This window comes from Sander vitreus, chromosome 17, assembly GCF_031162955.1.
Source record: "Sander vitreus isolate 19-12246 chromosome 17, sanVit1, whole genome shotgun sequence".
NCBI classification, from domain to species: Eukaryota; Metazoa; Chordata; class Actinopteri; order Perciformes; family Percidae; genus Sander; species Sander vitreus.
This window is the reverse complement of record NC_135871.1, coordinates 22654016-22675469: the sequence shown is the minus strand read 5'-3', so window position 1 is coordinate 22675469 and position 21454 is coordinate 22654016. Positions and strand designations below refer to the sequence as shown.

The following is a 21454-nucleotide window of genomic DNA, read 5'->3' as shown; positions in this document are numbered from 1 at the left end:
CAAATGTCAGATTAAAGTAGAATATTTAATAAAATGAAGTACAATATTTCCTGTATCAAGGAAAATACAAGTGCCTTAAATCTGTGCTGAAGTACAGTACATGAGTAAAATGTTACTTTCCACCACTAGCCGGGACATTAACTGTATTTCCACTTCATCTACAACAATATCTAGGATGTAGAAAAAAAAAACTTTTCAATGACCAAAATGTTAGGTAGTGTTATTTGCAATAAAACAACAGATAAGAGATATTTACATATTATTGTAGTGTGGAATAAACAAAAAGAACTACAGTAATGATGAAGGTACCGCCCAGGTTTCTAAATTGTTAAGCATGCATGATGTCTTGCACACCACTGGTCAGATTTTGCCAAATAATAAACATCCCTAACCCAATTTCACTGGGAGAAAGATGACTGCCTGTCAAGTATGATCTATTAAACATGTAGAATTACCAAAACTTAAATACATAATTGCTGAAAATCTGAATTGTTGCAATCATTTGTCCCATAATCCAAGTTATGTTGAAACTTTATAACACACCAGGCTGTGCCAAAATACGTATGCTTTCTTTTCTGAGCTGCATGGTGACACTGTACACCACACAGGGCCCAAACTGTCTTTGGGTTGTACAGTGCTGAACAGTGAACGCTTACAAAAAGACACAAAGCTTACATTTCAAGTTGGCACTGAAAAAGTACATTGTTTAAACAGTTTTAAACTTAAATCCAACTTTTATTGACATTTATGTTCACTGTATGGTCTGTAACATCACAATAGCATACTGGGAAATTAGTACAGGAAGAGATGGTGAATACCCTGGGTGTCTCATAAACGTCCCTTCTTTTAGTCCTCTCAAAAGGTGAAGGTGAGTGGGTCACACACTACTCTCAAATGCACACCGGCTTATTATTACCTCATTATGTCTTCAAAATACAGCATTTTTTTTATAAGGGCTAAAAAGCACTGGAATAAATAAAAACAAGTGTAGAATTTATCATCTGTCAGTGGTATATAAATAGTGGCCAGAGGCATCAGAAGGAGGCAAAGAGTACTAGTTTCCATTCTAAAATGCCAACATGAGGAATGTCATGTCTCTCTTTCGCTGTTTCCAAATTCTCGCCTCCCCTTTGTGGTCCTCACGGTCACATTGACCCCACCGGGCCAGAATAACTGACAGGATCAGGAGACTATATGCTATGCTCTTTACTTTAACATATCCTGAAATCAAAGTAACAAGTCAGGGTCAAATTATTTAGGCATCGCCCATTGCCCAACAACCAAAGTATCCTTCGAAAAAGTTAGAAATTTCCCACTTGAATCTTGAAATTATATTCCGTAACCAGAATAATGATCAAGTCATTTTTTTTATTTTTTTTTTAAAGAAAAGGGAGCCAATAGATCTTGTTTTGTCATTAAATGACTGTTTAAGAGAGACTGTGATGCTGCAGTGCTGCTTGTATTCAGTCCATGCAGTGGAATCAGTGTGAAGAATGAAAAATTACATTCAGAAAAATAAATGTTTCTCCTTCCTTCCCCTCCCTTAATTCGTCTCCTAGCCCAGTGTCTGATATAGCTTAAACATAAACCTAAACTGAGGACTGTGTTCAGTGTGGTGAAACCAAATACAATATTAAAAAGTCAGGAAGTATGATTTATGAAATATAAGAAGTCCACAATGGGAATGATTCAATTTCGGGAACAATGTCAAAACAGAAATATTTGGGGGGGGTTTAAAAAAAAAAAAAAAAAAAAAAAAAAAAAGGTTGACAAACTGAGTCTTAAAATAACAAGATTAAAAGTTATTGAAAGAAAAATAATATCCAGCCATGTGTTCCACTTTTCTCTATGTTGTTCTTTTGTCATCATCACCTTTCCTCTCTAACATTGTGTTCCATCACACTGAACATGCCCACATTATCCCCATGCGCCCAGTACATCTCACCCACAAAATACACTCCTCCCTCAATCCCAAAACATGCACATCTATTAGAGATCCCACCCCTCCCACTCCCTCCACCACAAAGAAAAATCACTCATCCCACTAAAACAACGCAACTGCAAAATAACTACACATTCAAGTACCTATTTGTCATATGGCACCAAGAGCAAACTGTACCACAAGAACATTAATCAGCCAGCAAACTCTGTTAGGCCTATTCTCTTTCAATACTACCACTCCAGAAAGCACAATGAATTTGCCATTGAATGATTGAAAAAAAAAAAAAAGTGTATATTACAGTTGTATATACTTATAGCCTATTTTAAATGCATCTACAGAATACACATGCAAAGTATGTGTATCCACTTTGTCTATGCACACATTTGTTTTTAAAAAAAAAAAGAGAAAAAAAAAAAGGGATTTGTTTCAGAAGTTTCAATCACTTATTAGTGCTTGGGTTGACAGAAATTAAATGGACTCCTGGTCAATTCAAAAAGTCAAACCAGGGCTTCCCCAGCAACTGTTCTGAGCCTTTATATGAAGGTAGCTGTGGAGCTGAAGGACAGCAATGTTGGAGACAGTGTGAAAACAGCTCTGGGTGTAGGGCCTTTTCTCAATTGTCCCAAAAGTCCCTTTGCTTACAGTGAAACACCAAAAACCTACTTCTCACCCAATTTGCTGTACAAAGTATATTTTATGCTCCCCTTGTTGTTTTCTTACCTTATCTGTAATTAGGACCACAGCCACAGTACTCTGAAAAGCCATGTACACCAAAAAACTAAACAGAAATAAAAAAAAATAAAAAAGGTAAATGATGGAATTCTTTCAATCAAAATAAAAGGGGGAAAAAAAAAAAAAAGCCTCTTTTTTTTTTTTTAAACACAGGATATTTGAGAGATAGAAAAGGCAAGTTGTAGCACAAGCAGGATTGTGTGTGTGTGTGTGTGTGTGTGTGTGTGTGTGTGTGTGTGTGTGTGTGTGTGTGTGTAGGAGAAACGGGGAAGAATGTGAGGCTGGAATTACTTTATCCCCAAACCCTGTCTTTGGAACGCTGCTATGTGCAACTTTGACTTTTTTTTCCTGTCTTAAATTTGTCTACACAAAACGTGCACATACGCAGACCACAATGCACAACGAACACCATGGCCGGGAATTAAGATGAAACAAACAAATCAAAATATATATCTGTATATATATATATGAATATAATTTCTATCTTTCTATCTCTTCAACAACAGCAGGCTCAAAAGCTTATGTTTCTGGCAATGTCTGCCAATGCAAATGACAGCCGAGTCTCTTCTGTCATATGAAGAGACAGAGAAAGCGAAAAGACAGAGAGGCAGAGGGGAAAAGTGAGAAATCAACTGTTTGATAACATCCTTTAAGGGGCAGGAGGAGAGAAAGTGAGCAGGGACGTGCAAGAAGAGTCATCACACTTGAGTTTAAACTATCTCCATGTAATTCCTATCTGCAGCCAGGCACACCAGCCCATGTCCTACTTTAGTTTGGACGCGGTATGGAGGAGCCAAACTGAAATTAGTTGCCAGACAGACTTGGTTCTCCCCTCGTGTTCAGGTGCGTAGCCTCAGATGATGAATTCGAGGCTTTAACCCAGTAGTCTTTGGATAGCGTGGAGTTCTGTGAGGCTGCCTCCAGCGAACCAGGTGCATGGGCAGGTGAAGTGTTGGGCCCCCGTTAGAGTACCAGTATGCCCAGAACACCAAGCTTGCCTGAACTGGACATCATAGCTTGAGGTGTGTGGGAGTCACAGGATTGTGTGGTTGATTGGCTGCCAGTCAGGTGCAAGTAAAGTTCACACTTCAAAACAAATAATGCCATAAAAAAATGCAGCCAACAAACCACTTTAGTCTTTTTAGTATCTTACAAACATCCAGGAGTGGCTGGTTTGGTAATGCCTGGTTGGCTGACTTTTGAGTTGTGAGGGCCTCCCTTCTCTTTCAGTTCTGAGAAAGGCACCATAAAGCCCCAAAGCGTCCAGAGCAGGGCTGCTCCTGTGTGTCAATCCACAACCAAAACAACCACCACAAGAAAACGAGGGTCAAGAGAAACTGTGCTTGTTTTGTTCTACAAAAAGAACCAAGTAAATCTGTGTTGCAGTCCTCCACATAGGGTTTTAAAAACCAGGATTTTTGCTTTGATTGATCTCTCAGTGTGGGGAATAAAAATAAAAAATCCCAGAGGAAATTAAAAAGGTGACTATGGATGTGATCTGGTGTGGAAAAGTGGTCCTGTTCTTGGATCAGGCAGTTGTGCTGGACAGCTACCAGTTGTACTCCAACTCAGCTCCGCTCTGCAAGAGGAAAGCCACAAAGAGGAAATGGAAGAGAGAATGAGAGGAGAGGGGAAGAGTAGAATATGGCAGGGAAGAAGGGATGGGGGAAGGAGGAATAAGAGAAAGAAAGAAAAAAAAGAAATAGACAAAAGAAGTGTGAAAAAGAGGACACACTGTTATCGAATGTAGAAGCACAATCATTACAGACACATTCAATGATTCCCCAACCTGGACTTCAAGGCCAGATTTTCCTACAACAACAAAACAAAAACAAAGTAAAGTTGAAAAGCAGTGTAAGCCAGGGCACACTTTCAATTTCAGCGTGTAGGTTCTTTCTGCAACAATACGACAACTCTAAGGCCTCTGCCTTATTGCAGGGAGTGACACAGAAACAAAGACTGTTATATACTTGCGTGCAGTTGTGGAAAGACAGCGAGAGAGACAGCGATGCATGCGTGTAGGGCGTGAGCGTGTGACGTGAGAGGGGGACGGACAGGACCAGAAACAACGACCATTCATCCTCATTAAACCTGGACAGTCGTGTCTGCACACACAGACGTCCATACGCACACACGCATTAAAGTCACGGAGCTCCACATGCTAGAGAGTAGATCAGAGCAGGGAGTAGAGACTGATGGAGTGACAGGGACATATGCGTAGCAGGTCACCACTTACATGCCTGTAAGAACGTGTGTGTGTGTGTGTGTGGGTGTGCTTGTAGATGAGGGGTTGGAAGAAGGGGGGAGGGGTGTAACACTTATATATGTGATCACTTACCAAATGAAACAGGAGGGCTGCGTTAATCGGAGGGTGAACACACAGTTAGACAAATCGATACATCCCTTATCAATGCCTGTGTGTGTGTGTTTGACCAAGGTCATTTAATACCAACCACTCCTAAACACCATCTCAGAGCGACTATTTGTTTTCATTTTTGGCAGCTTAGGACACACGTGGGCTGGTCGTAAAAGGGCTTCATCAGCTTGAAAAAAAAGGCCCAAAAAGAGGGCTAAACAGCTAGCAAAGTACTGTGCTCTGTCTGCTATCATAGGCAGCCGCCATATATGGTGAAGACGCTGTTACTTATACCCGTGAGAAAGGAAGGATATGCTTAATATTATGAAGACCTGCTGTATGCCAATGGCCCATGATTTTGTATATGTATTTAACTGTATCTATAATATTTATGTCCCTGTAAATTATTTCCTTCTAGTGGACTTAAATAAAAGTGTGTGTCTGTGTATTACCACACACCATTTGCCAACTATATTTTTGAAGAGTGGAACCATTCCACTATTTGTGCTGCTATGATACAAGATTGTATTAAGAGTTGAAAAAAAGACATTTAAAAAAAAAAAAAATAAAATAAAAATCACATACATTTTTGTGTGAGTTTTTTTCTTTCCCAAGCTCATTTTAATAAAATAAAGATTTGGGAAGTTAAAAAGGTGACATCGGTTATTATTTTCTAGCTTTTTGCACAAAATATATCAACAGGGTTTGTCGTTCACTCCTGCCTTGCTTCAATCTTGCTACTCTTTTCGAACACTGTCGCTAATTAATTAGGATTTTTTTTATAGACATGGGGTTTGGGTAAATGTATGATGTACTAGTACTGTGATGAAGCTAACATTTGCTACAGGAGGTGGTGTTTTTTGTCAGATATTAGAGCAAATAAACTAATATTTGTCGCCGTAGCAGTTTGTCAGTCTATACAGGAATAAAATGAATACTGTTTATAAAACTTGAAAAGGTGAGTAATTCGAACTTTCGAACAGGTTTTACTTCTAGTTGTAGTAGTGTAGCACTAACCTTATCTGAGTCAGTTTGCAGCCATACCTGCCAGTGTAAAATGTAGTAATGATGGACAGATATACTAAATACTTTTATTGGGACATGCAGCCTTGGTATAAATAATAAATAAATACCTCAGGTAGTATTTTGTGAAATCTGAAAAACAAAAAACTACACATTTTTGTCAAACCTAAGCATTACAGAATTCCTTAAACATTGTTGCTATTATGATTAAAATCTATTTGAAGCCAAAATGTGCAGAATTTGAAAAATCTGACTAGCATCACAGACGGCAGCAATTTCCACCATGACTGTCACATTTTTCTACAAACAAAACGTATCACAATAATTTGGCTATAATCAAGTAAAAAACTCTACTCACAGCGGCTTTAAGCAGAGTAGATAAAATACTTTTTCAAATTTGTGTGAATATGTGGGTGTGCATAAGGCACACCCACATATTCACACAAATTTGAAGTCTACGTCCTTACAGATAAACCAAGACAACACAACGAGGTGAACATCACCTCACCCCCAACACGAACTACCAAACAGGAGACGACACACACACACACACCTTTTCTAAATCAGGCACAACCTCAGGACTTTTGTCCATCATTAGCAGACATAAACAGACATACAAGAATACACCAGACATAACAGCTAATAAACAAGTGGACAGAGCTGTATGACACTGCAAGGCTATCGATCATCTCAGAGTGTTATTCTCTCACAGAAACATCTCCACCATTTCAAAACCCATACACACACTCACATATTTAACCACCCATCCACTGCAACAACACACACAGTTGTCATCGACTCCCAGTTTTCAAGCCATTATGTCAGAAACGGCATCTTTCTGTAAAACTTGCAGGCAAGTAAAGATCTCTGCAAAACGCAAGAGTGTATTTCCAAATCTGTGGGCAGGACTGTATCCTTAGACACAATTTGCTGGAGTATAACATCACCGTTGTTCCATACAGACTCCTTAGTGCCATACATCCTCAAATAGTGGCCACAGCTTTTATTCACCACAACTAAATAGAGAACTAGGCCTTTATGTGAAACAGCATACTATAAGAAACATACCTTTACTTTTTATTTCCCATTTTATGGGTCTACTTCTTTTTTTTGTGTGTTCACAACAAACATACAGTAGTTGCATGCGACAAAGGTAAACAACTAACAAAAGAAGACAAACTGAAGATGCATATATTGGTCTCTGGAACATACTGAGAATAGGGACAGACAGCAAAGAATCAATACTGCAGCAATGATTTGAAAATTATGTTTGGGCATTTTGATACTTTGTTTGCATTGAAATTGGCACTTTTCAGGCCTACACAACGTGTGTGTTTGAAACTTGAAACAGGTTTTCAGTTGAGCATCTCTCTGCAATCACTCACTCCTGGTGTTGCACTAAATCTGTGCATTATATTGGTATTTGGCATTACTTATTGTCATTTATTTTTATATAATTAGTGCATTATTTTCAGTGTGTGTGCAGGGGTGTGTGTGTGTGTGTGTGTGTGTGTGTGTGTGTGTGTATCCAAGTCTGCAACTTGTCAAATATTTCAAATATTTCTAATAACACATAAAAGCGGTACAAAGCTGGATGATGCAGAGATGCAACAGACTTCCAGCAGTAACAGTAAAGCTGCAGACACACTGACCAGACGGCCGACCCTCGGTAGAAAAGGTAGTTGGACTGATCATTCTCCCCGAGTTGGTCAAAAACGTGCCTTGGAACACACCAAAGCGATGAGACGTATTATGTCTCCATAACAGCAGGCGGCGCTAATCTGTATTATCACCCAAAAATGAAAACTGGCAGCTGATTGGACGAACGTGTCACGTGGGTCTGGTTTCTCCGGAAATTCAAAGACAGACTGTCATGGCGGCTCGTTCACAATACGATCTCATATTGTACTAAAATAGTTCACCGAAACGTGTTTCTGAAAACATTTTAAGCGAGAAACAGACCATGCAGTTGCTGAATCTGTCTTCATTTCAGATCAACAAAGGTCAGTTTAAAAGATTTTCGTCAGATTTTGAGAGGCTTAGTCACGCTCATTCCGCTCCCGGGTTAGCACTCTACCAATCAGATGGGTCATTTGAGTCCAACTGCCGACAGTGCCCGCCCCGCCGATTATACATGTGAAATCGGCCAAAATGAAGGCCGACGGCCCGGAACACACCGAACAGACTCGAGTCACTGACCTCGCCAGACTGTCCAACGGCCAATTATCGGCTTGGTGTGTCAGCGCCTTTAGCTTACAATTTTATAAAATATGGAGTCATCCTCAAGAAGGGGAATTACTTTGGTGTCTAAGGGGGCTTTTGACACCTGCCGCACTTAGTTAGGTTGAATCACACTAGAGTTCCTTTACCCACTTGGTGCAGTTCATTTGGGCAGGTGTGATTCAGCAATCGCACTGATGCTCACCAAAAGCGGACGAAGCAACCGAGACCTCTTTGAAGATGTGGTCTCAGTACGCTTTCAAGCGAACTCTGGAGCGGTTGTTTGCGGTGAGAACATGATCCGATCTCAAACCACCCCAACTATGTGTACTGCACGCTGCTAAAGTTGGCGTCAGAGGCCGGCAGAGCAGAGCGAAGTCTCAGTGAGCTGAGCAGACACAGTAACGTCGCTCGCAAAACAATGTCTGGAAAGTTATTTAAATGAAATGAGCTTGTTTGACCATGGACACGCAAGAAATATGCACTAGACCAGAACACAGGACCTTCTTCCTATATTTACTTTTTTGCTCCCGCCCTAGACACATCTGACCAATAAGGGGAGTGAATGTTATTGCGTGGTTTGTAGTGACGCATTTTGGTTTGCTTGGATTTGTCTCTGTGTGAAAGGAAACTGAACCAAGGGGAAAACGCTAAAAAAATCAGCTCAAAATCTTTGATGCACAGGGAGTGCCCCACTTCGACTAAATACCGTAGAAGAGAATGCTTTCACTGAACTTGGTAAAAGAGAAACAGCTTTCAGTTCCACTAGAAAGACTTTTGACAAAGCTGTGTTGTCATGCACAACCCATTATGAGGACTGACAGGAAGGTGTGCATCACGCACAGAGGAAAAAAAAAAAAGATGTTTATCATATTGGAGGGTGTGCTGTGCTCAAAGCCACTTCTGAAGTCAATTATAATACTTCACCTGCTATGGTTTTGAGTGTGAAATAAATACACACAAATCTCCAGCCTGGTGCACGAGATGGGATAAATCAACATAAGAGTGAGGTGTGTAGAAACCACTGAAACTCAGATGTGTAGTGTTCCTTAAGACTTTAGCACAAATATTTGTGTCTAAGTGTTGTGTAAATGGTCAAAGAGGGACAAAGCTCAAATTCATCACATACACTATCACAAATAACTAATACTCACCCCATCTTCCTCCCTGTATGGATTTAGACGGTTGTATACTGCTTCAATAACACTTTGTCTGCAGGACACAGACAAAAACATGTGATCAGGTCTCTTGAGCTAATTAATTCAAACCATCTATCAAAGCAACAACAGGAAAAACAAGATACGGTAAGGTAGGCCTGTCACGATAACACATTTTGCTGGATGATAAATTGTCCCAGAAATTATTGCGATAAACGATTATATTGTCGTTCTGAGACGATTTTCATCTAATGATAATGGCATAATAATGCAGGTACACCTTTTCAAAGATCAATAAACTTTTATTTCAAAAGAATATTTAACACTGGAACTGGAAGACATTTTAAATATCCACAATAAATGAACAAAACAACCAAAAACAATAAAATGGACTCTCAGTCTCTTAACAAAAAATGCACTTGAATAAAAAACAAACAATCAAAAAACAATAAAATAGAAATTTTTCCGGCCGCAATAATTTCTATTTAAAAATGATCAAGCTCATTTTATTTATCATGTGATTAATTGATTTATTGGATATTGCGACAGGCCTACGGTAAGGTGAAGTAGTAGAAACAAAATCTTGCTTGTATTGTAATGACTGCAAACTTGGAAAAGTATTTTCTATTCCTAGCTAGAAAGTCCCAATGACAAAAACCAATACCTGGGCTACACATGCTAGATAATCACCATTTTCATTATACACTGTCCTTGTGGTTTAATATTTTTATTCGAAATGTTTATGAATGCGGAATAACGTGCAACTCCTGTGTTAAAATAACACAGAGAACCCTTTGAAGGCGGTGATGCTTACTTGCTGTGAAAGCCTCCCCCTGGTGGCAGCATGGGCATGCCGATGTCGGTGGACAGGTTCCTCATCACTTCTACCAGGTCGGGAAACCCGTGCTCCCCTGGCCGAGACAGCATCTCTAAAAACAACACCAGACATGTTATACAAGTCAGTATTAACAGAGCTGGAGATAGCCAAGAACAGCTGGGGAAGGATAGGAGAGGGAGAGGGAGAGAAGAGAGAGACCAAAAGTGTGACAAATTAAGGAGAAAAGAAGTCAAGACAGAAAACATATAAATGAATTTGTGGAAATGAGTGTTGTGTGTCTGATACGGAGAGAGATGGTTACAGGAAGAGGCCTGCAACAGATTGAGAGTGGCATGAGGCCAGGTCAATGTTCAGCCAGCGCATTCCTCTACCGCTTTCTTTTTTTCCTTTCTATTCTCTCTCTGTCTTTCTATCTTCCAGTATTGGACAGTACCTGAAGCCAAACACCCAAACAAACTTTTGCATAACTGTATTTTACCTTGAAATGTGAAATGATTTTAACCCACTCTGGAGTGCCTACACACAATAACCTAATAATACCTCTTTGTGTTACCACCTGCATTACATATTCTTACAGCGGATATTACAGCATATCTTCCAAATACTAGGCCCAGGTTTTTCCATTCTGAGGATCAAGACAAAACTGGTACCAGTTTGGTAAAACAAGTGCTGGATTAACACAAAAAGTAGCCTTGGACGACAGCCAACGTAACCAACAAACTCTAGAAAAGCTGCACTATGCTCATCAGAGGGACCAGTGCACCCAAAAAAAAAAAAATAGGATGAAATGAGAAAGAAAAGGACAGAATGAAAAACATGAGGGAATCCATCCAAACAAGACAGGGAATGTTTGAGTGAGGGAGGGGAGAGAAAGATGCGTTTAGGGAGGAAAAGGGAGGAGAGGCGCAAACAGGGAAGAAAGAGGGGGGATGCTTGCTGAAATGGAAAAGGAGGTCATGATGGTGTCATTCCTCTGCTGTGAGCCAGAGATAACTTGGCTTGAGTTTAGACAATAGAGAGTGGCAGGGTCAGTCAATGGAGAAAACATACATACAGATATGAGTTTCAGTTGGAGAAAGATCCTGCGTCTCCCAGAAAAATCTTTGTCTAAGACCAGTTTTTCAAACTACAACTTCATAAACACAAATATTAATGGGTGCGATTTTGATGTATGGTCCTAAAATTCTTGAAATGGATTGAGATTATAAATAAGGGTGTACATCCACAGCTGTTATAAAAGCATACAGTAATGTTTCAGTTTACCACATGACAGTAACTCAAGAACCTATTTAAATGAAATGGCCTTGTGTTCACTTTAAACCACACATACAATTTGAATACTCCAGAGCTGTTTTCAGGAGAAACTAAGAAAAGATTATGAAAATGAGCAACTACAATGTGTAATATTCAATAATCCCATTATGTTGGCACATATAGTAAACATTGATTATTTTCCTTCATCCATCCATTCTCACCTTCCACTCGAGATTCCAGATATTTGTTGAGCTCAGCATCTTTCCTCACAGCTTCCTCCGACACTTTGGGAGCGTTGGGAAAACACACCAACACAATACTCATGTTATCCCGACTCCCCTGAGATGGACGGGAGGAGAGAAGAGCGGAAAAAAAGGAGTTATTGTGTAGTATTGAAAGAAATAACAAAAATGATTTCCTAGGCACAAGTTATGGAACAGTCTGCACTGTGAACCACAGCGAGGCAGTGATGAGACAGACCGCTCAATATCAATATTGTAACATAAATATTATATGCTAGTATTTTGTATACGTTATTTTCCATCTGAACACTTGCCACTATTTGAATCCACTGTAATGCACTGTGATATTGCCGTAACGTTACATGATAACGATATATATCATCACATGGCCCAGCCCTACTTTGTCATGTTGTAAAACTGCCCAACCAATTTCACTTTCTCTCATTCTGCCAGATTCCACAAATTTCAATCTCTAGAAGCCATTAACAAACAGTGCCTATGATAGCAAAAACACACAAAAGTAATGCTCAAAAACAAATGTGTACCAACCTTGTGCAGACAGGTGTCCACCACTTCATTGCAGACTCTCTCCAGATCATCAGACACCTCAAGCCTAGATTTCACAAACTCACACAGCTCCTCATTGGACATAACATCCCAGATACCATCACATGCCAGGATCACAAACTGATCCTGTTCCGGGGCCCGCACCATCTCAAACACTTCTGGTTCGGGGCTAACCAACTGCTCTGTTGGGCCCCTCCCCTCCACACACTTGTAATCAAAATCCCCCAAGGCCCTGGATACAGCGAGTGACCCATTAACCCTCTGAATCATCACTGAGCCGCCGGCATTCTGAATGCGCTCTCTCTCACGTGGGTTGCAAGGCTTGTGGTCAAGTGTGGAGAAGCACACGTGTGAATTGCGGTATAGAACAGCTCGAGAATCGCCACAGTTGATGAAGAAGAAATGATCAGGTGACAAGAGGATTCCCACTGCTGTAGAGCCACTACGGTCCATGCCATTTCGAAGGTCAGAGAAGCTGCGCATGTGCTCATCAATTCTCAGGAAGCCTGTCCGGATCCTGGATTTCACAGTCTCAATTGTAGGAGGAACCAGTGCTGGAGGGTCACTGGTGGAGCTGTCTGAACCAGCCTGGGAACATTGGGTCCCTCCGGCCCCTAAGCTAGCACCGATTATGTGTTCCAGAAGATGCTTAGAGCAGTAGTTGGCAACCCTTGAGCCAGCGTGACCATCATACACGGCAAAAAAGGACCAGTCAGTCATACCAGGAGCAGGAAGTCCCAACACAGCTGTGTGAGCATCCTCCATCTCCACCCGCCAGCCCTGCATGGAGCTTAGCCCATAGCGCAGGCCATTGCCCTCAGCATGCAAGTTGTGCTTCTCTGTCCTGGGCTTGTCCAGGAATGCACCCATGGCTCTGCCCTAGCGAGAGACCCACTGCTACCTGTGGGAGAGAAAAGAACAGACACACGACAAAATAATTTGAATTTAGGCTTGAATTTATCACTTGAGCACTGCATGCCTGTACTATGTTGACACAATACCAGAATTCTGACTCTGATTACAATACAGAGTTAAAATGTTAATCCTCACCAATTGCATTTTCATAATAACAGTTCCAAAGCTGTTACACAACTCCACACTTTTTTACACAGGTGAAACTAATAACATGAATTATGGCTTCATTCAATTCAGGTTTAACACTAGAAGAGCCCTGGTATTGTGGCTTATTGGTACACCTAAATTGAATGTTAACTCCAGACCTTCCAATCCAATTATACAGTAAGTGTGTTCACCTGACAGAGGCAGGGTTTGTAACAAAGCACTATTAGTAACCATTTAATTGAAACAATATTAGCACAAAACCTACATAATAAAACAAGTAGTACACGAAGCGTATGAGATGTTCACAAGTAATTTTTTGGAAGTCCAAGTCAAGTCTCAAGTCTTTTGCCACGAGTCCAAGTCAAGTCTTAAAACAACATGATTTAATGCAACTTCAGTTGGATGTCCTCCCTATATTCGTCAATGACATGCACGCACGCAGTTATCAGCATAGGCTACTACATACTTGCCAAAAATTTCGTTTTTAAAATATGGGAGTTTTTTTAATACATAACCCATTGCTATTAACCTATGTGTGTTAATTGTATAGCCCACTTGTTCTTGATAGGCTGGAAACAATAGACAGCGCTGATGGTTAGCTTAGCACGCATATAACCATAGTAAATCAAAGGCAGCATGCTAGCTACCTTCATATGTTAAGCTAAAAGGTCAATGGTTTGGGCTACTACTTAGCCTACTGCAGGGCTATTGAAGCCACACCCACTGCACAGATCATTTCTAGAATCCAACATTTACCAGCAGATTGAAGCTGATTGAAGATTTCCAAAATTCCCCAGCTAAACTTTCCATGGAAAGTTTCCAGAAATTTACCGGAAAATGTCCGCCCCTTTGCAACCCTAGTGAGAACTGATACTTTCAGTATTGCTATTTAACAACCTGGTGAAATATTAACCTAAGTCTGTCACATCATATGGATACAACTATAAAGACAAAATGTTCCCAGCATTAGCACAACACTTTGTGATGGTTAACTTGTTACCTGTGACGATATATGCTAAATGTAACGTCTCTTTCACATTAGCAAGTGACTATACCTAATGTTATATTTAGATGTTACACTTTTTCCTGTTTTGGCCGGGATCTCTTTCTTTCCTCACAGCCACACATACGCTTCTCAGTCGGACAGTGCTACCGCTCGCTCTCCTTGCTTGACAACACACTCACTGACGTCACTTGCTTAACGCTGCATTCTCGCTCTTTTAGTGCATGATTTGCGGGCAGATTCGTTTCCCTTTTCCCTTTTGTGGTGGTTAGATGGCTGTGTTATAATAACAAAAGGTCTGCACTAGCATTCAGACAACTTTGCTCATGATGCCCATTCAATTTGCCAGTGTATGCCTATATGCCTTTTGTGTTCACACAGCCATCTAATCACACCTGTTGACATTCTTGTGAATTTTTGTGTTCTCATCACAAAAAGTCTACATAAGCACTGGCTAATTGAACAGGCATCAAATCAACACTTTTTGTGATGCTTTGTGTTGTGTGTGATTACCAGTTATATGGCCACTTGGCCAGTGTGAATGCAAATAGAAAACCAGTTTTGGGGGAGAGTAGCTACCAGTTTAGAAGTGGACTGTCCCTATAAATACGTTCCTGTAACTACTTGGTCGGAAAGAGGCTCATATTCACAATTGGAAATGCAGAGAGATGGGCCCCGGATCGTGAAGTTCGCCTACACTGATTTTACATCCAAAGCTGGAAAGAGCAGCGCTAAATGTGTGTGTAATCGCACAATTGAGAAAAAGACTGGGACAACTTCAAACTTTAACAGACACCTGTCACAGCTGCACCCAGAAAAGTAAGTAAAATGCTTTCCATTGGCTAATGTTAGCTTTAGCTTATTCCACTTCACTGTTTTATAAGCAGTGAAGTCAAGTCTGAAGTCTTTTGGGTCGAGTCGCAAGTCAAGTCTGAAGTCAGCTGTTTGTGCGACTTAAGTGCGACTCAAGTCCGAGTCTCAGACTCGAGTCCCCATCTCTGACATGAAGGCACAAAAATAGTGGTCTGTTGCAATACGTTCATCATTTAACTAAGCCATAACTCCATATCTGTAATCATGACCAATTGTGTTTCTTGATGTTTAACCTTTAGCTAGTTTACAACTGTTTGACAATTGAATGTCAACAGTATACATTCATATTGCTGTGTGTAAAAGGCTCAGACTCAGCTGGCAATACATCTATCTAAAACTGAAAGATTTTCATAATGTAGTGAAAAATGCATTAAAATACCAAACGCATAAAAAAAATAAAAAATGTATAGGCCCAATACTAACTTCTGTAATATCTACCGTATCTGAGTGAGATACGGTTTCTGAATGTATCCTGCCTTCAGTCTCCTGGTGAGCTGGTCAAAATCTGCATGGCTTTCTACGTCACTAGCCGAAACAAGATGGCTAACCGCAACCATTAGCATGTTAGCGCTAGCATACCACCTCGTTCTTAATGGCAAAGCACTGCTACAACACACACAAGTTCACCATAATCTACAAAAGAACTACTTACATACCCTTGTTTAGAATAAGTCTCCCAGCTAATCCTGCCTTGTAACTGACCGAAGTTGGACAGTCTCTTTTACTGTCTATGGAGTTAGCTGAAATGATCTATGATCTGAGCTACACAGATAGTACAGAAGAAAAGATGTCTCACTCTGTAGCTAAAACAGAGACCTGAACATAAGGTGAAAAGAGGAGCTGCAGCAGTGAGAGAGAGCTGTGCAGTACAACAAAAATATGGTGTTTTTTGAAAATTAAACCATGTAAACCTTAAAATACAATTATGAACCTGAAAATGAGCATAATATGGGAGCTTTAAAATGCATCCACTGTACCGGGGAAATCGTATGCCTACTGGGTGGTCAATAAAGTGAATTGAAGTAGAGACTTGGACTGCTGGAGCTTACAGCATGTAAGCGTGTGCGTTTCTTGTACTGTTTGCCTAATAGTCCTAAAGGAATAATTGAACCAAACAGCGATCATTGCTCATCATATCCAGAAATAGCACAGACACTTTGGTTTATGCTTAACGAGACTGAGGAGCAAACTTAAAAGCTTCTTTGGCCAGCCAGAGAAACTTTATGAAGTGGTTGAGAGTAACTTCACCTGCATTAGCTAAATCAACAGCAGCATCAGGATGCTTGATAGGAGAGTATGGGAAAGAATAATTCTGTACCCAGCTATGTTAATTGGTTACGTAATGTGAGAACATGAACTTATACAGTCTTATTGTCACACTACTTAATGGCCTCTTTGCCTCAGAAATTGGACCCTTAAATTGTATCTTAATTCCTGAAAATATCAATAAATGCTAAATGAGGTTAGGACGACATGGAATACATTTATTAATCACATATTATTATGCTGTGTAAAAATTTTTAAAAAAAAATTCCATTAATTTTCCAAAACTTTCTGGGTCTTTTTATGTTTCGAAAACCTTTCTAGGCCTGGAATTTGCATTTTTTAAATTCCATAACTTTTCCAGGTTTTTTCAAAACGTATGAACCCTGAGCGATAGATGAAGGGGAGAAAATCATGATTTGACACATGAGCACTACCACTACGTACACACCACTCACATATAGTGATGGAGCCAGATGACCCGATGCCCAGAGAGCAGTGTCCAGCACACTCTCAACTGGGGGCTATACGAAGGAGACCGGATATTATTCCTCGCTTTTAAAAAGGTATAGTGTTATGTAGGGCTGGGTGATATGGAGAAAATCACATATCACGATATTCTTGACCAAATACCTCGATATCGATATTGCTGCGATATTCTAGGGTTGACAAAATATATTCACACCTAGATTTTAGATAAATAATCATCACTAATGTGGACATAATGTCTAAGTGGGAAAAAGGCAAATAATAGAACAGCTAGAACGGTCTGGTAAGTTCAGAAAAGTACATCACTTGACTGTAATGCAGCCTTTAAAACCAGTAAAAGACAACACTTATGTCATATCACGATAATACGATATCCAAAATCTAAGACGATATCTAGTCTCATATAACGATATCGATATAATATCGATATATTGCCCAGCCCTAGTGTTATGTTTGGCAAGGATACTCAATACAAGAAACATGACATTTTTATTTATTCTTCAGGTTTTCGTTTCTCTTTTCAAGTGTCGTTAATGGCCATAGTGAACGATTTATTTCTGCCACTGACCGACATATTTCGGCTTGTTTTTCAAGCCCCTCTGCTGTCAGGAGACAGGGTCGGGGTGGTGGTCCAGCATGGGGGGCGGAGGACACGCGCTCTCCATCACAGCTGTTGCCTGGCTCTGACTCATGAAAAAAACACGAGTAAAATAAAAGACACTGCATAAACTAAAGTTCATTTAAATAGAGGTACACCATGTAGGCCTAAGATATTGCAATATAAGCCTGTATATTACTATTAGGACTATAGCATACATGTGTCAAGGATGTAAATAAACTGGAGCTGGAGTCTGATTTACTACGGCAACACTGTTGACTGCATCAGTGATCTCTTTCCACTCCACATTCTTTCTACAGCCTTTAATACCAGTTTTCAGGCTGCCAAATAGTACACACGTTAGTGCAAATTAACCTGAGACATCAGGGTTTCAATCTCCACCTCTGAAAAGTGCCGCTTGGGTAACTTTGTTTGATTTTCGCGTTTAGACCATTGTAATAAAAGAAAAGTTTAGACTCGTCTTGCTCCGTCTCTGTGTACTTCAGAGTTCTCCTGTTCGCGCCGGGCCCCGCCCCATTACGGACTAGTCCATTTCATTGTGAAAGTAGGGGGTGCAAGCAGGGCGCCTGCAGCTGCAGTGGGCGCCAATCTGCCAATTCCCCACACAGTGAAATGATAGATAATAGAAAACTGCTTCGCGGAGCAGAAGCTCCCCCCCACCAAGTGCTCATTCGCCCCCCCCCCATGACTAATGATAAAATGCCGCCCCGTGCCAAAAACCGCCACTGGGGGCGAGGCCTCAAAACCGAGAATATATTGGGGCGTGATATTTAAATTACGATCGTTTCCAGCCGCTGCATTTATCAACCTACGACTTACGTCTTACGCTGCGATTGGTGTGATACGAACGTCTCATGAATCACACGTGAAGCCTGTCGTAAGATGATTCCTGCGCTCATATCTGCGCTGGTTTCTACGTTCAAACCACTTGAATCATTACCTTGACAACAAAGCATTCACAAACACATTCAATTTATTATTGAGCAGTTATCAAACCCATGTGCACAATCATCAAACCAAATCATCTGCTCTTTCACCTGTGCAGCAATACACACTGTACCAAGGCAAGGGCCCTTTTATGCTGAGGCTGATAACAAGTCATCATCTTATTCAGATACAATGTGTGCCATTTCCTGCTGGTCTTGCATAAAAAAATTAAAAAAATATAACAGCATACATAACTTGTAAGTACTGATGTAAGCATTGAGAACTCCGGGGAGTGATGTCACCCAGTCTAAAGTCTTCATGGCTACACAACTTGGAGTGGCAGCTGAGTGGTTGCTATAGCAACAGAAGCAGTAGATGTTGGTGGTTGCAGCATGTGACAAGAGATCTGCACAGCCATGTTACTCTGTGTGTGTGTGTGTGTGTGTGTGTGTGTAAACTGACCTTGCTCTGATTTACTCACACCACACAATTGTTTCGCTCACATGGCAAGATGAAGTGAATGGTTGACGCAGTGTTATTAGTGTTTACTAGCGTGACATGCAGCGATGCTTCCGTTGCCTGTAACATCTGTTTCGGCACATCAGAGAGCAGCGCAGACATTTAAGTGGCACCGTAATGAGGCACCAGAATCCGCGTTGCTATTCCATATAGTAGCACCGGATTTTAACATGCGCCGTTAATGTAAACAGAAAATTGCGTTGCCTGTATGTTTTCACGGCAAATGCGTGTGTGTGGAAAGCGGTCGCACAACAGCTGACATGTTGTGTTGCGCACGGACGCAGTGTTTAAACTTTACGGAGACAACCAAATAAAACATTGACTTCTTTTGAAATAACATTTTCCAAAAAAAGAAAAAAAAGAAAAAGAAATATTGAACAGTTGGTTGCCAAGGGCAACCGTTACTGTCGAGCCCTATTATCTTAATTACATATGTCCTTAAGCAAGTGAATAACCCTTTCGTAAGCAAATGGTGAGCATAATCTGAATATGACAATGCCTGGAAACGTGATAAAGGCCACACAAGTTTAAGTAAATTACAAAAAAGGTGTCAACAGAACTCAGTATCAGGGATAATAATGCATATCCCAGATTTCATGCTCTGGACATCAGTTTAAAACAGAAAGTATTAACGCTGGCTAATTCTAAAATGAACTGAAAAAGTTCTGTATTCTGTAAAATGTATCTGCAACTCACTTTTTCTGTTCAGACACATCATCCAACTCACCCTCTTGGCACTTGACAAATTTATCTTTGAGTTATTCTGAGCATGCCAGTTAACACTGTATCTGAACGTACATCTGCATGTAAAGAGATTCAATCAACAGACATGACCAACACTATATAGATAAATGCCTTTGGACAGGCCAATAGACTTGCAGTAGTCATAGGCTAAAAAAGCATTGCTAGTGCAGGATTTCACATCAAGGTGCCAAACATGCCACTGTTGATACTGCCATTTCTCGAACACACTGTCACACAAACACTGACTAAAAACACACCAACAACCCAATAAAACTAACCACAACAAGGCAATACAACAAGTTAATTCCTTTACTGGTGTTTCATAGGCACAGAATGGGAATACAAAACTTTATTTTTCATTGACATTAGGCTTTGCTATGTACATTGACAGTAAATAACAGAATACTACTTTAATAATAACACCATATAGGGAATAAGTTGGCATAAAAACATTTTTTTTCTTTTTGTGGTATTAAAACAATTATAACATGAACATACTTACATTATTTACCAAATGTTGAGCATAAAAAAAAGTTGCTATGCCATTCACTAGCTATTTAAGCCATTGACGTAAGACATAAGCAGACTGGTGCTAATGATACATTTGACCAGCAAAATAGAATAACCTAAGTCAATTACTTAACAAAATAGGACTACATGTAAATAACTGGCGCAACATCAGCAGGGCCGATAATATTATAATCATCATCGCCACCACCAAGATACATACCTAGCTACAACTATACTTGTATCCCTCTAATCCATAATAACGTTAGCTGAGTTGTCCCCAACTGAAAATAAGGCCACTTGTGTTGCTAGCTAACCAGCTAACGTTAGAGTTTACAGTTGTCAAAGTGTTTGTCTAACGTTACACGTTAGCGGGTGACTAGCCAATGTTAGTGTGAGATGTTTATTAAAAACGTTGCTTATTTTAAGTACCAGACGTTACTTACTTTGTAGGAAAGGAACTAAAGTTACCTCTATCAGTCCTTCTTCTTGTGGCTTCAGTGGCAAGTATGTTTAGCTGTGTCCAGGCTTCTTGTGATAGGCTTATCTCTCGTTAATGTTAGCTAACGTTACTTTCGTTTCTCGGCCCCTGCTCGTCAGCTAGCTTTGATTAGGCTAGCCAGCATTTTACACGACCAGTTCTGCTTTCAGCATGTCTCTGCATCTGAACAAGGCTTGTATATACATGTTTGGCACTGTAAACCCAGGGAGCACCAAATAAATAAGCGCTGCGTAGGCTGTCGGTTGAAAATAAAAACTCTCGTTTCGGTAAGCTGTATCTATGATTTCAACAACTAGCTAATTTTGGCTAAAGCTAGCTAAATGTATGAAGCAGATGACGTTCGTTTTCAACATGCAGTTTTGGGGGAGAGGCAATCACCTCGCTCTCTTCTGTGATTGGACAAACGCTGATTCCCAGCTGAGACACGATTGGTCAAATAATGAGTCAGTCAGACATCGTATAGACAAACATGCCATAGCAGGAAAAGCACAGGTGTAATTGATACAAACGTAGTGGCTGCACCCCATTTAGTTTAGCCAGTCCAAGGAACTGCTGCCACCTTGAACCAAACTTGGATAAACGACAGGAAATGGTTAGACATTTCTTCTGATGATG

General features: G+C 40.3%; 1 protein-coding gene across 2 annotated transcripts; it reads right to left on the bottom strand.

Moving 5' to 3' along the window:
• Nucleotides 1-6: 6 nt before the first annotated feature.
• Nucleotides 7-21189, bottom strand: ppm1ba (protein phosphatase, Mg2+/Mn2+ dependent, 1Ba). Of its 2 annotated transcripts, none has more exons than XM_078273798.1 (6): nucleotides 20784-21189; nucleotides 12314-13232; nucleotides 11744-11861; nucleotides 10245-10359; nucleotides 9428-9485; nucleotides 7-4253 (listed from the first exon to the last, which is right to left on the bottom strand). In XM_078273798.1, exons 2-6 carry the CDS (start codon nucleotides 13199-13201, stop codon nucleotides 4224-4226), a joined length of 1209 nt encoding a protein of 402 aa, XP_078129924.1. In that variant the 5' UTR covers nucleotides 13202-13232; nucleotides 20784-21189; the 3' UTR covers nucleotides 7-4223. The 2 variants fall into 2 exon arrangements, with proteins under 2 accessions (XP_078129924.1, XP_078129925.1); XM_078273799.1 differs by having other exon boundaries at nucleotides 20809-21189.
• Between the last annotated feature and the right edge of the window lie 265 nt (nucleotides 21190-21454).

Excerpts from the sequence above, each read along its gene's own strand:
- ppm1ba (XM_078273798.1), bottom strand. The coding sequence starts at position 13,201 with ATGGGTGCATTCCTGGACAAGCCCAGGACAGAGAAGCACAACTTGCAT. Across the intron at positions 11,862-12,313 it reads TGGACACCTGTCTGCACAAG|GGGAGTCGGGATAACATGAG; the intron begins GTTGGTACACAT and ends CGTCCATCTCAG. Across the intron at positions 4,254-9,427 it reads CATACAGGGAGGAAGATGGG|AGCGGAGCTGAGTTGGAGTA; the intron begins GTGAGTATTAGT and ends TTCCTCTTGCAG.